The sequence below is a fragment of the Halictus rubicundus genome, chromosome 2 (assembly GCF_050948215.1).
Source record: "Halictus rubicundus isolate RS-2024b chromosome 2, iyHalRubi1_principal, whole genome shotgun sequence".
Classification (NCBI taxonomy): domain Eukaryota; kingdom Metazoa; phylum Arthropoda; class Insecta; order Hymenoptera; family Halictidae; genus Halictus; species Halictus rubicundus.
This window is the reverse complement of record NC_135150.1, coordinates 7,778,043-7,792,311: the sequence shown is the minus strand read 5'-3', so window position 1 is coordinate 7,792,311 and position 14,269 is coordinate 7,778,043. Positions and strand designations below refer to the sequence as shown.

Genomic DNA, 14,269 nt, shown 5'->3' with positions numbered 1-14,269 from the left:
GCAAATTGTTTACTACCTGCAAAATTAGAATTATTATAATTATATAAATTATTTCAATAGATAATTGAAACCAAAATGTACCTACAAAGTTTAGGCATTCAATTTTATACTTTAAAATTTTTAAAGGTTCATCATAACTTTATCTTTATAAGCTTCATATAAATGAAATTCACAATCGTTTTGTAATGACAATCTATAAAATTAATATAATTGGTTGCGGTTATACAATTACGTTTCATTTTATAACTATATGTTTCTTAGAAATATCAGTTTCTTAATCTGAATACATAAAAAAACGCAAGTGATGAAATCAAGTTTTAATCTAAAAAGCAGTGAAATTGTATTGGCTTTAAATCACGTGGTGAGAAAGTGTCATCTTTCGAGTGTATTTTAAACCTTAGTCCGCGATCAACGATGGCGACGATGGTGTTATTTGCGGTCTCTTGTGGTAGAATCGACTTGGTTTTCTAATTGCAAGATTGAAGATGTAATATTTAATGTCATACAATTATAATAAGAAGAAACAATGGTGTCGGTCGGTATTTTGTGTATTCCAATTGTTACCGCATTCTTCTATTGGAATAATTTAATATGGTGCTACATATTTGGAGTGCTAACCATATCATGTTTCTGTATGGGATGTTTGATTGTTATGTTCATAAACATCGCTCTTTCTCCGAAACATCAAACTGGTGCAGGCACGTTAAAAACAGTTGCGGAGATCGACGCTTTTCATAACTTGTTAATGGTATGTTCATACAAAAATACATTTATATCTAGACTAATCTATAGGACTTGAAGTGAACTGAACTCTTTTGCCAATAGATAGTTTTATTAAATCCATAATAAAATAAATAATCTATTGCATTTCGGTAACGATTATGTTATATCAAAAATTTCATATTTTATTTATCATAAATACATAAATGCGTAACTAATATTTTCAAAGTATCCATCTTTGCTGCAAATACTGACATTGAAATACCTTTGGTCTACAAGTCTTTTTGCTGATATGTATGGATAAGATAACAGATATCATATAGAAACAATAGGTATTGCACATCGAACCTTTTTTTTCTAAGTTTATGAATTCCTGCATTCTCAATGTATTTTTGATTTAGTAAATGAATTGATATTAAATAATTATGATATTCAGGCTACATTTTTCAGTGGACCTTGTTTCTAGCGTTAATAATCTTTGCAAGTAGGCTACTAAATTCAATTAAGACTGACAGAATTTTATAACTATGGTTATTGATTATTCTATATAATTTCAGAAGGGATATACTGCTCCAACTTCGAATACTAAAAAATATGCTAAGTATCCACTGGTTTTCACTCGTATGGTGGACGGAGCTCTACAGAATCTGTTGGATTTAATTTTTCAAGATTTTATTGGTGTTTGGCTTACTGAATTGTCTTTCAATTCTGAGCAAATAATAGACAATATGAAACAAGACCTATGGGGAGCAATTCAAAGTCTTCATGACCGTTTATCCAAAGTGGATCATACAAAATTAGTTGTTTGTAACATAGTGAACAAGATAACTTTTCATTTCGAAAAGATTAGGATTGCTCAAGCAGCTTCGTATGTTTAGCTATATTATTTTAATTGTTATACGATATTTATTGCTAAAAACTACATGTTTTCATTATCTATAAACAGATCAGAAGGTGAAGATCCAGTATTTATTTTGTCAACGCATTTAATGTCACCTACATCTGAAGTAGATTATTTGAGAAGAGTCTGCGAACTGTACATTGTACTTTTGTTACCACGTTCTTATTCTCTTGTACCAATAAAATATTTATTAAGAGAAATTCTTGCGTGTAAAAGTAAGTTCACTGTGGAACTTATGTATCTATTAGAGGGGTGAGCGAGAACCCGAATATGTTGGATACCCGATGGTCGGAAAGGCATCGGGTGGAGAACCCGTCCCGACCCGACATTTTTGGGTTCTAGCATATCTCTAATATTTATAGAACCATATGTTCAACATGTATTTCACTTATTATATATTTGCAGTCTTAAAGCCAGCTATAGATTTAATAACTGATCCTGATTATATCAATCAAAAGATTTTATCTTACATTGATCAACAGCAGCTCGCAGAGGCAATGCATAGAAAAACATATGAGTATGCTGAATCGTTTGAAGACTTTATACGCATGATTAAAAGTTCTAAGGATTTAGAAGTGTTGAAACATATCAGATACAATATTGTTACGGAAATTATGCAAGCCACGACAGTACAAAATGTGAAAAGAGCACAAGGTTTAGATCCAGACAATAATGCATTTGGAAAATCTGATGTTATCCAAGCTAGAAAATTAAAGAGGTATATCAGTCAACTGACGTATGCTAAAAATACATGCGAATGTCACATGCAATCATTAGGATGGAATGGATATACTGTTCAGGTTGCAAAAATAGTTTTCGTTATTACTTGTTACTAATAATTATATTTGATAAGTGTGTTTTTTATAGGCAAATGATACATTACCATTGCAATATATCCTGGATAATGTAATTGGTCGAAGATACCTTTCACAATTTCTAGAACAAGTTGCTAGTCAAGATTTGATTGGGTATTGGGCAGCTGTGCAAGAATTACGCAATGCTGATAAATCCCATTGGCATCAATTGGGTGCTGAAATTTTTTATACCTATATTACGTCTCCTACTGCAGAAATAAAAGTTGACAGATCTATTCGGAAAAAGATGGAAAGTTTTTTGTTAGGTGACATGGGGCCTAGTGTGTTTTATGAAGTACAACACAATGTTGTTAAAATATTGGAACAGAAATATTACCCATCGTTTGTAGTCAGTGAACAATATAAAAACATGCAACAAGCATTACTCAATGAAAGAACAGATGGTTCGTATGAAAGTTCTTACTATTGTAAATGTAATTTAGCCAAGTATCATGTGTATAATTTTTAGATTTAGCAGAAGATCGTCGTATAACAGATGGAACATTAGCAGAAAATGTGTCTTTACTTGTTGGAGAACATTCAAACTATGCTCGCAGTAAATTGGATCAATTACAAGAAAAGTTGAACAACAAAATGCAGGCTTTGCAAGCATTGAAAGCTTCATTAAAACCAGAGAGCAAAGTTTTGAATTTCTTGGCCAAGGAAGTTGAATGGTTGCAAAGTGAGAAAAGACAGCTGGAAGCACATTTAACTCATACAGAAATGTGGGCAGAGCATTTAGGTCACTGGAGAGCAGAAGTACAAAGTGCAGAAGTAAGTCTTGGAATAAATTATATTCATCAGCAAATAGAACAAATAAGGCTAAAGTATTTTAATGGAACAAATATTTATAAAATAGATACTAGACAATGGAGAATCACCACAATTTGTTTTGGTTGTTCATATGGCTGTAGATGAAAATAACAGTGATAGTATTTGTAGTGGTTGGGTAGTGTTGAGAAAGTTACAAGATTTTCAAGATTTACACAGGAAGCTTCGACAACTATGTTCTAGCATAAAGAATTTGGATTTACCATCACAACCTTTAAAGTTCTTTGGGAAGTCTGATAAAAATACGTTAGACAAAGCAAAAATACAAATTCAAAAATATTTAAATGTAAGTCTCTTAAACATTTTCTATACTTATTACAATATATTATATTATTCTCTAAAATATTATACATACTTATTAGGAACATGCAATTTACGTTGTTCAACTAATAGTATATTTATTATTTTCAGTTTGTTTTAGAAGATGAAAAACTTAATCAAAGCGAAGCGTTATATACATTTCTTAGTCCAAGTTCAGAACACTTGAAACATGCACCTCCGTCACCTAAAAAATCTCGATTTTCTTTATCAACGTTATTCAAAACGTATGCGACTGTGTACAGTCGAGGATAAAATTAAGTGGACACCATCTAAAAACCTTTTTAAAATGGGACTACACGACTTCAGTTTTTTTTTTTATATGTTATAAGGATTAGTTTACTAATGAACAAAAAAAATTAATGAAAAGTTACCATCGCTGAAATATGCCTTTCATAGATCCAAGTGTTATATATGTGCAGTTTCATCAAATTTTCAGTTGAAAATTTGAAAAATTTTCCCAAAAATGGGAAAAATTACGAGAAACTGTAACTTAGATTTTAGATTAATTGTAAGCTCAAAATTCAAAGATTTTGACATCTTTCAATGCCTATAACTTTTTCATACATTAGATGATTTCGATGAAATTTTGTACGTGTTCTACAAAAGGCATATTTTAGATTTTGATTATAGGTGCAGACAAAAAAGTTAGAAATCTTGATCTTCACTTTTTTCTTAGAAATTCTGAGCAATAATAATTTCAAAACAAATTTTATACACATTACCTAGTAAACTAATAACCTTCTAACTTTTAAAAAAATTCAAGCCGTTTAATCCAATTTAAAAAAAATGATTAGGTTTTTAAAGGGTGTCCACTTAATTCCATCCCCGACTGTATTTGATTTAGAATACCATGCAATACCATAATAACCATTTGAACTATTTAAATCAGGTCTAATACCAGCAGTGATATTCGCGATAAGGATGATGAAGAAGATTACTCTCTTTTGTTGGATGATACTGACAGTGCACGATCAGTCACAGATGGATACCTAAGTTCCAATAAAGATGCAATAGCAGAACCTTTATATACACTGCTGGGTGAAATCTTTGATTTAAGAGGGGTATTTCGGTGGCTAAGGCGATCATTAATTATTTTTGTTCAAATAACTTATGGTCGAACAATCAATAGGTATATAATTAATAATCTTTTAAATGGTTTCATTAATTACATGCAATAGACAGAAGCACAGAATATACTTTTCAGGCAAATCAGGGACACTATTGCGTGGATATTCTCAGAGCCAATGCTTCATTACTATGTACAATTATTTACAAAATCTTGGTGGCCAAATGGCCACTTAGTATCTGGGAATGTTCTCCGTACAGATGAAGAAAAATTAAAGACCCGAGGTGAAGCGCGAAGACAATTCCTAAATAATGTACCTGAAGTTTTGACCAATCTAGTTGGCGCCCAAAGTGCTGAACGTGGGGCAATTAAAATTTTTGATTCTTTGCAAAATGTGAATTTAAATAAACAATTATTTTATGTAAGTTATTCTTTTATGATAAAGTTTGTAGTTTGCAACTTGTCTGTTGGATATTTTATTTTTTTTTACAGGATATCTTTGAGATTGTGATGTATGAGGTGTTCCCAGAATTAACAGGAATAAAACATTCATTGCAGTAAACTATATCTATGAGTATTTTTCATACATTTTATTTAGTAATCATTCCTTACATTTTCAAAATGAAACAAACACAAATTTGTTCACATATCTTTATTTCGCCATGTTTTAAATATTTTCATAGAATGTATACACAATGTAAACAATTCTTTATACATCGCTCTTTTCCATGCATTTAAAGATTTAGGAGATAATGTTGTAAAATATAATTGAAGTGTACATATACTGAACAAATTTATTTTCAGTCATCACATAAGTCAAGTCATTTCTTACCATGATACGCATTATGTACATACATGTATATGTTAGATTTCCTTAATAAAACGTTTCATAAAGTATCACATGTGCGTTGTCGTTTATATAAGAAATTGGAAATGTATCGTTAGTAATTTGTATTCTGCAATATAACATTCTTTATTATAGACTGACTATATTCCTCTAGATTAAATTCTATATTACTATATTACTATAAAATCTTTTAATTTTTAAAACGATAACAATCTTTAGAGCAAACAATAAATAGAAGGTACCCAATAAATAAAGTATACCACGATATATTATCCCTTTATACTTTAATTTATAAATATTATTCATTTCATATATAATTTATATTAACATAAAAATAGGTATATATCAACGATGAACAAATATTATACACTCTATTTTACTTAACTGAAGTATGAAAGTGACATTGTTTATGTGATGACTTGATATTCAAATGAGTAGCTGTGATATCGATTTTTTCAATTATTCAAAATATAATTTAAAGATATACATCACTTAAGTATAGCTGAAAAGGGACTAGTTTTTGTATTATTTAATATTAAAGTATTGTTCTATGAGAATATTAACCATTCTCTTTCGATCAACTATAAAGTATCTATTTTCTTTTTAATCGGCATATGACTTGTATAAAGCACGTATCATTAATTATTATTGTTATTTTTATTATTATAATTATGAATTTTCGCTTAGAACGAGTTAATGGATGTAGAAATATGTTTGTTACCAGTTTCTACGGTGAATAAAAATATAAGATTCAAAAAATGTATAAGGTAACATAAATATATATGTCCGCGAGAGAGACAAAAATACATTCTTAAATATTATCGCGATATACACAAAGTTTGATAATAAATTATTCAGCTGTGCTACAGATTGTTTGCAAAACTCACGCCAAATGTACAATTAATAATAAAAATTAACGCAATTGATTTTTGTTTGGTAATGACATTACACTTGTAAAAGTAAAACCGATGTTGAGTTGTATAATGAAGTTTATAGTTTAAAATAAGTTTAAAATGTTCAGAAAAATGATAAAATATCGATCAAAAGACACTTATGCCCAGGAAAATTTATTTTATCAAACTTTGTATATAATATGGAAAGTAAAAATTGCTCTAATGTACTGTTATATGTAGAACCATACATTATGACAAGAGAAATCGAAATGAATGGAAATTATTGACATATTACAAATATATAAATATTATACAGTGCCTAATATTTAAACAAATAATATAAATACTGTTATGTCTTTAATGGCATCGACTAGAATTATTTAAGGTAATATTAAAAATTCAGAGATTATCATTACTTATGACTGACCAAAATAATGCAAACGTTTAAATCTACAAGAATTTTATCGACTATGATGATATAGTATGAAATTTTGTTCAATTGCAGTAAATGGATTATCTAAAATCTATGTATACGGAACATCGTGAGTAACTTTAGAAATTATGTTTCATATACAATGAATATGTTTTAAGTTTGGACAAAAGTAAAGATGTGTCTCTTCAATTATTGGACTTCCAAGTGAAATATGTTGACTAGTTGGATCCCTTTCGCTACTGCTAAAAGTATACACATTACAAGAATGCATACCGGTATTTAATTACTTGGCTGTGAATTCGGGCCAATAGTTTACATAATAACGATGAGTTAAACCTTCAAATAATCTGTCTAGCCACATAGGTAGACCATCCAGAAGATTATCCTGATACAAAACATTGTTTCCACTCTGTGAAGAAAGTAATTCACAAAAATTATTCAGATTTTATTTTGACTCTAAAATTTCCAACAAATTATATTTATAATATATATTTGATACCTCATCTTCAGAAAGGTCAGATTCATTAGAACTATTAAAACCAATAAATGCACCAGCTTCAGCGTCATCTACTCTTCTGATTAATTGTTTTGTCATTCGTTCCATTCGCTGCCAATATAATTATCGTTAAATATTCTTTGATTTTTAAGTGCAATGTAAATACTTCCAAGTAAATGTTTTTCATGCATACCTTAGAACCTTTACCTTTACTGCATTCTGGATGTTTGGCATGGTACATACAAAAATATTTACGGTGCCCATTTAATGATAGTACTGTGCCAACACAATTTTTGGCATTTATATTTAATTCCTTTTGTTCTGGCAAAGTGAGGGATAGCAGTTTTTTATACCAATCTAGTCCTCTCTCAAGAGACATGAGCCCAAACATAAGGGTCTTATTTTTCCTGTAATAAAATACAGTATAATTTTATTTTCTCATAGTACAGATAAAGAAATTTGTTCAGCTCACCTATAAGGCCACACAGCTTTATGAAAAGCCGGTAATAATTTTAGTCTACTTTGAGCATCAACTAATAGTATAATGGTTCTACAGCCTGGTTTTAATAGTCGAACTAAACCATTATATTTTTCTGCGCGTAATTCATGTAATCGTAATTGTGGCTGTGATGGTGTTGATATACTGGTATCCTTACATTGAGCACGTTCAGCTTCAACACTCGCTTCTTCTAATTTCCTACAATAAAATATTATGTTAAGAAACTTGTATGACGTTGAAGTTTTTATAATTTCAAGTTACTTACACTAAATATGACATTCCGTATCCAGCAGCACCGATTAATATTAGAGTAGCAATTACCGATACCAAAGGCAAAATCTGCTCTTTGGTAAGACTATCCGATATATAATCTACAGCTAACAATGCCTTGCCAATAAGTTTATCTACAGTACCCTATAGAAAAAATTAAATTACAGTAGACATATATAGTCAGTCACATAATTGATGGCACACACTTTAAATCAGAATAACTTTTTCTTTGCCAAGGTAGATGGATTAGTTTACTAGATTATTTGTAACGAAAATTTTGGAATAATTGCGTTTAGTCTAAATTACGAAAAAATAGTAGAAGTTACTTTTTACAACTCTTTTATTTTGTTTTGTTCGGAAATTCAAAAAATGTACACGATGAAAATCCGGTTGAAATTGGTTAATTTGTTTACAACTTATAGGTGATTAAAAATGGTGAAGATTACAGTTTTTTTTACGATTTTCAGCCTATTTTTGCCGTTTATTTCTACTATTCGGCGATTTTCACTATTTTTAATCATCTATAGCTCGTAAACCAATTTCGATGAAATTTTCAGCATGCACTATATATAACTTATACGAATTCACAACATGAATTTTTTAAATTTTCGACACAAGGTCAAATAAGAAAGTTTTGAAAAGCAACTTTTACTATTTTTTTATCGTAATTCCTACTAAACACAATTTTTCCAAAATTTTCATTAACCAGTTAGCTGTTGCGACCTCTTTGAAAAATGAGTACCAAAATTGCGTCGCAAAAATGAACCAGTCAGCTGTTTTGACGAGTATACTCGTCATAACACAAAATATTGCTCTTTCTTCATTACGAGTATATTCGTCAAAAACAGCTAACTGGTTAAATATCTAGTTTGGCAGAATAACTGAAGGTGTTTAGTCCATTTATAAAAAAGTTATTCAGGAAGTGTGTTCCATCAATTTATAGATTGGCTGTAGGTATAATTCGATCTTTAGAAAAATTCAGGAATCTACCTGTGCATGTTCATCGGCTAGTTCTCCTACAACTGCAGCATACGGCAGTGCTTCAGTAGCTCGCAATAATCTTTGTATAGTTTGTTCCAAATTTCGACGTGTTTCGTTCCACTGATTTTCATCTTGAGCGGCCTCAATCCAACCAGTAGGTAACCATTCGTACTTCAAATGATTTGAATCTCTTCTCCAGATAATGACAATGTGTAACAGAGGTTCTAAAGGACTGCCTTCGCCTGTCGACAGTGCTGATACAAATTCTGGTTGTGTGTCTTTGAACACATATGTATACCTAACTCGCTCAGTGCTGTAAATTTGATTGAGTTAACTGTTATATGTTGACATAATTCTTAAATGACAATACTCCTACAATAACGTTACCTGTAAGATGATTCTAAAGCTGCCTGTCTAAATTTATGTCTTGCAAAATCATGAAGAGGATTATTTTGTTGAGATATTAAAACTGCACACAATCGTTTTTGTGGTCTTAACCATTCAGGTGGACAAACAGAATCCAGCATTGCTTGGTTTGAAAGTCTTGGTAAAGCGAGGAATTTATTGTTTGATATAATATTGTGCATTGTGTCACTGGATATATCTTTCATACTAACGGATGCCATAGGTTTCTCAGAATTTTCGTTAAATAATAACAAAGTATCTAAGTCCGCAGAAATCTTATACTTTGTTACAATAGATTCTGTGTCTTCGTTTCCAGTCTGTAAAAATGAAAGTTATATAACATTGAGAGGATGTATGTTTGTTATCATACTTCTTATTATTCAATTTATCATGAAACTTTTACCTGGACAAAACCAAATGCAACACGATCTCTGTAATAAAATGCAATAAATAGATACCGTAATCGTATAGATTCTTTCCTATCAAAAATTAAAGCTCGTATTCGATTATCTATCCATCCTGAGAGAAAATTGTCTACATTGTTTTCATTTATAGTAGGTATCAATTTGTATGGGAATTTGCTTCGTAAGAAGTCTGAAATATGAAAACCATTTAAAATTTGATTTTCAAAATTAGCATATTGTATGAACTACTCGATTAATATTTCAAATGCATACCAACAATCTTCTGCACACTGAAAAGAGATTCCTTATACACGCTAGTGCGACCCTCTATTGTCACAACAAGGCATGGCACTGAATGAATACTCAATCTTCTTGCTAATGCAGATTCTTTTTCAGCATGTGCAGTTGCTAAACCAAGACCCAATGGTTCTAACTCGTCAACCAAACGGCGCCATGTTGGTTCTACTTGCAAACACGCAAAACACCAATCCGAATAAAATAATATTATATAAGGTGTACGATAGGTTTTTGGTATTATTACATTTTCAAATGACCTGCAACAAACGTATTCGCATTTAAAATGTTAGAGGAGCTTACATAAATGCATCTAATAGAAATAAATTTTATTAGAAAAAATGTACAAACCGATATGTGATGCTCATCTTATAAAAGAGTGAAATATCTCGAGTTTGGTAATGGAACTTGAAATTCCCTCCAAACAATTCTTCCAAAGGATCAAGGACATTAAATTGACTACTATCCCTTCTTTGCCTGGGAATACTTTCTTCTGTAATGCCATGATTATCAAATTTTTTCCTCCTTTCTGGATCAGTCAAAATCTATGGAAATAAGTATTTAACACAACATTGATTAAATCACATATAACATGTTTTATTTGACAAAACATTTATTTTACCTCATAAGCCTTTGTAATTTCTACAAATTTATTTTCCGCACCAGGGTGATCTGTTTTATCAGGATGCCTAAAGATGTAACACATAATTTTGTAAACAATGAGCAGATATTTTGATGTCTGTGATGAGTACAGTACTAAATATAAAATGTTACTTTTATTAATAGTATGACTTTATCATACATAAATTGATTGTGTGACATATAAAACCAAGAGCAGATATCCGTACTCTAACAATAAAACAAAATATAATAGTCACTTTAATAATTACCATTCTTTGACAAGATTTTTATATGCCTTTCGAATTTCTTGTAAGGTTGCACGTTTGTGAACACCTAAGATTTTATACGGGTTTCCCAATGACTCGATTCCACCAGCCGACGACAATAAATTAGTTGTTATAATGAAAATCACGATAAAAAATGAGAACCTCATTAATAATTCTGTATTAACCACTCTTCTGTTAATGTTATTCGATCGTTTGCTTACTGACTCCGAGGTTCTTAAAAAATTAATCGATAACATTATTTGTGATGCAGCTTTAACGTGCGTGTATGTCTATCGAATTATACACTTTAATATGAAGTCAACATTGGCTAAAACTATCCCGTTTTCTCTTTACAGTGTTTAGCAAACATGTTCAGCACAAATTTTGGCTTATTTTTACGCCGGAAACTCTGTCATTGCAGTTTTATAGTGATGTTTCTGCATGACCATGTTGTCAAATCGGATATATACAGTGGACATTAAATCCTAGAATGCTCTAGTAGAAGGGTAGGATCGATTACAAGAGGGCGCTAAAATAGATAAAATTCTCTTTGCACATTTTCCAATTTATTTTTGAATATTTGTTTTATGGGATACAATAGAATATAAACTTAATGTATCTAAGTTCGCAAAAATCTTGTAGTCTTATTCCTTAAATTTATAGTTCTCCAAAGGGCCAGTCACCGAATTTGATAAGACAATGAAATACGTATAGACATGACTTCCACTCTTGCAATGGCATGTTATAAAAGTACACAGTTAATGCTTTTTAACTTTAAAAACTCAATTTTTCACCAAAAATGAATCGACAATTAAATTGTACTACAGTAAAGTAGTACAACACTAGTATAGTTGTTAGTAAATTATTATAAATATAAATTTTTACGGAGTAAAGGAGGATATACGTATAAAATGTTTGTTTGTACCTGATTTATTTATTAAATTTTAAGCATAGTAGTCTCAGAGTTTAAAAATCTGTAGACTATGAAAAATATTGTTTATATAAATTTGCAAAAGTTAAATTTGATGGACGATTTAAATATAATCCAGTTTCAATACTATGAAATACGACAGAGAAAGATCTTAAGATTGAAACATCAAATAAAGAATTACATATTATACATTATGCGTGCACAAAAGATTTTCAAAAAAACGATTTGCGAAAGTCGGCTGTATTCATGCATTTCGTCGCTCCCCGTTAGCGATTTTATGCGACAACTTCAACCAACTTTTACATAACAAATTACTAAGTAAATGGTGATTTCACGTTTAAATTTTAACAGCTCGTGGCGCGACTATGGAACCAAGCTATAAAAGTAGAGCGAGCGGATTCTAATGAAATTAATCAAGCTGCAGGGCGAAACAATTGTTCTATTTAGCCGATATTAAATAAATAACGCGGTCACATGACACATTAAATTATAAATATCACCCTTTTTCATTCAAACATGTAACAATAGCGTATTGCATACGGAGTCCTCGCATCTACCGATTGATGAAATGGGAACTATTTAATTGTATTGGTCTACTCTATATCACACATTGCATTTAACATATACATCTATACTACTGAAAAATATTATTAACGAAAGAAACAACAAATTATTTCAATATTGCTTTTACAAATACTTAATGCTTCGATAACCTCTCCCGGGATGATCAGAAACTTACGTATGACATAACATCCAATATTATAGATCTACTTTAATACAGAAAAATGGCTGGTACTACTACTTGGACTGAAGACGAAATTGGACGAAAATGGGATCGATGTTTCACAGATGCACTTTTTAAATTGGGTAAATGTTATCTTACATTTATTAGTCTTGTTGAACATTGAAGAAGTATTAATTTTTATTTCCTGCTAATACTGTAACGTTTTCTTAGGAGGAGGAACTTTACTTGGTGGTGTGTTTTCCCTGTTCTTCTTCAAACGTAAGACACAAATACTTTAATATTTACTTGATTAAAACTTAAACTAATGCTATTTTTAACTACAAGAAAAAATTATAGAGTATGTAATTATATACTTACTTTACGTCACCTGATATCGATGTAAAAACTTAATTTTGAAGGTTAAGATAATACGATTCGTGACAGAAAAATCTAATCTAATTCGTATTCTCGAAGATATCCAATATTATTCTACATTTTGACATAGGTAGTTATCGAAATCATGCTGTCGTATTTTTAAAAATTGCATCATGAAGTGTGGGGAATAGGTTAGGTATCATGAACTTATATATGTTCTTCAACATTAAATGTAATATAAATTTAGGATCTATTTTTTATACTGAAAAAACTATTATTTATGTCTATAACATATGTACATGAAGGCTTAATGAAATTTATTTTTTGTAGGTAGGAAATGGCCTATTTTAACTGGAGCAGGATTTGGATTAGGTATGGCATATTCTAATTGTCAAGAGGACTTGAATTCAACAATAAGGCAACAAACATCTAGAGACTGTAGCAAAGTTTCCAAAGATGCAACAAAGAAGAGTTCTTAGCAAGTTTTAATCACAAAAATTGTTATCCTGTTACAAAACATGATATAACATACTAATAAACTAGTGGAACTTGTATTATAGTACCATATAAAATAAAATCTTAATTATTTTAAGTTATTACATTCAATTTGAAAAGAATAAATTACTGTGAAACTTCCTGTGGTATTATCTATATTGCTTTTATTATTTTACTTTTCATAGGAATTTGAAGAAGTAAAGAAAAATTGTATTTTCTATATACATATGTATACTGTACATTCACAAAGTAAGAGATACATTTTATTATAAATTTGAAAATGGTACAATAAATTAATAAATCATTATTCGTAAGAGAAAGATATTAATATTTTTTATATTACCAGAATACAACCATCTCTTCCAAAGGCTGTCTTTATACATTTAAAATACCTTCTTTTTAATGTATGTATTCTCTTTACAAAAAATTAAACGAATCATGATAAAACTGTTTAAATTTGTTCTAGTAGAATATATGTATATAAAAATACATGTTTTCATACATATTTTCATATTTGAAATAATAATGAACATTAAAATTAATTTATTCGTTATTTTTATGTAAAATATAGCATTACTGTTATTTAATTAGAAAGGTACAAATTATTGAAATTTTTATCATTTTTTTTGTTGTACAATTATT

At 29.9% G+C, this 14,269-nt stretch overlaps 3 protein-coding genes across 4 annotated transcripts; 2 read left to right on the top strand and 1 right to left on the bottom strand.

Moving 5' to 3' along the window:
* The first annotated feature begins 379 nt into the window (after nt 1-379).
* On the top strand, nt 380-5,256 carry LOC143364223 (sorting nexin-25). The gene is made up of 11 exons (XM_076804683.1): nt 380-748; nt 1,278-1,588; nt 1,667-1,836; nt 2,027-2,421; nt 2,489-2,879; nt 2,945-3,249; nt 3,335-3,592; nt 3,718-3,851; nt 4,517-4,756; nt 4,832-5,114; nt 5,186-5,256. Exons 1-11 carry the CDS (start codon nt 527-529, stop codon nt 5,252-5,254), a joined length of 2,778 nt encoding a protein of 925 aa, XP_076660798.1. The 5' UTR covers nt 380-526; the 3' UTR covers nt 5,255-5,256.
* Nucleotides 5,257-6,933: 1,677 nt separating this feature from the next.
* Nucleotides 6,934-11,599, bottom strand: L(3)80fg (dnaJ homolog subfamily C member 16 l(3)80Fg). 2 transcript variants are annotated; one of them, XM_076804686.1, is made up of 12 exons: nt 11,106-11,599; nt 10,838-10,904; nt 10,567-10,760; nt 10,195-10,475; nt 9,921-10,111; nt 9,500-9,834; nt 9,122-9,425; nt 8,127-8,275; nt 7,835-8,059; nt 7,556-7,769; nt 7,366-7,473; nt 6,934-7,275 (listed from the first exon to the last, which is right to left on the bottom strand). In XM_076804686.1, exons 1-12 carry the CDS (start codon nt 11,357-11,359, stop codon nt 7,150-7,152), a joined length of 2,448 nt encoding a protein of 815 aa, XP_076660801.1. In that variant the 5' UTR covers nt 11,360-11,599; the 3' UTR covers nt 6,934-7,149. The 2 variants fall into 2 exon arrangements, with proteins under 2 accessions (XP_076660801.1, XP_076660807.1); XM_076804692.1 differs by having other exon boundaries at nt 10,838-10,971; nt 11,106-11,243.
* An 846-nt stretch (nt 11,600-12,445) lies between these two features.
* On the top strand, nt 12,446-13,724 carry LOC143364238 (MICOS complex subunit Mic10). The gene is made up of 3 exons (XM_076804697.1): nt 12,446-12,900; nt 12,989-13,036; nt 13,463-13,724. The coding sequence occupies exons 1-3, from the start codon at nt 12,819-12,821 to the stop codon at nt 13,609-13,611; spliced, it is 279 nt and encodes a 92-aa protein (XP_076660812.1). The 5' UTR covers nt 12,446-12,818; the 3' UTR covers nt 13,612-13,724.
* The last annotated feature ends 545 nt before the right edge of the window (nt 13,725-14,269 follow it).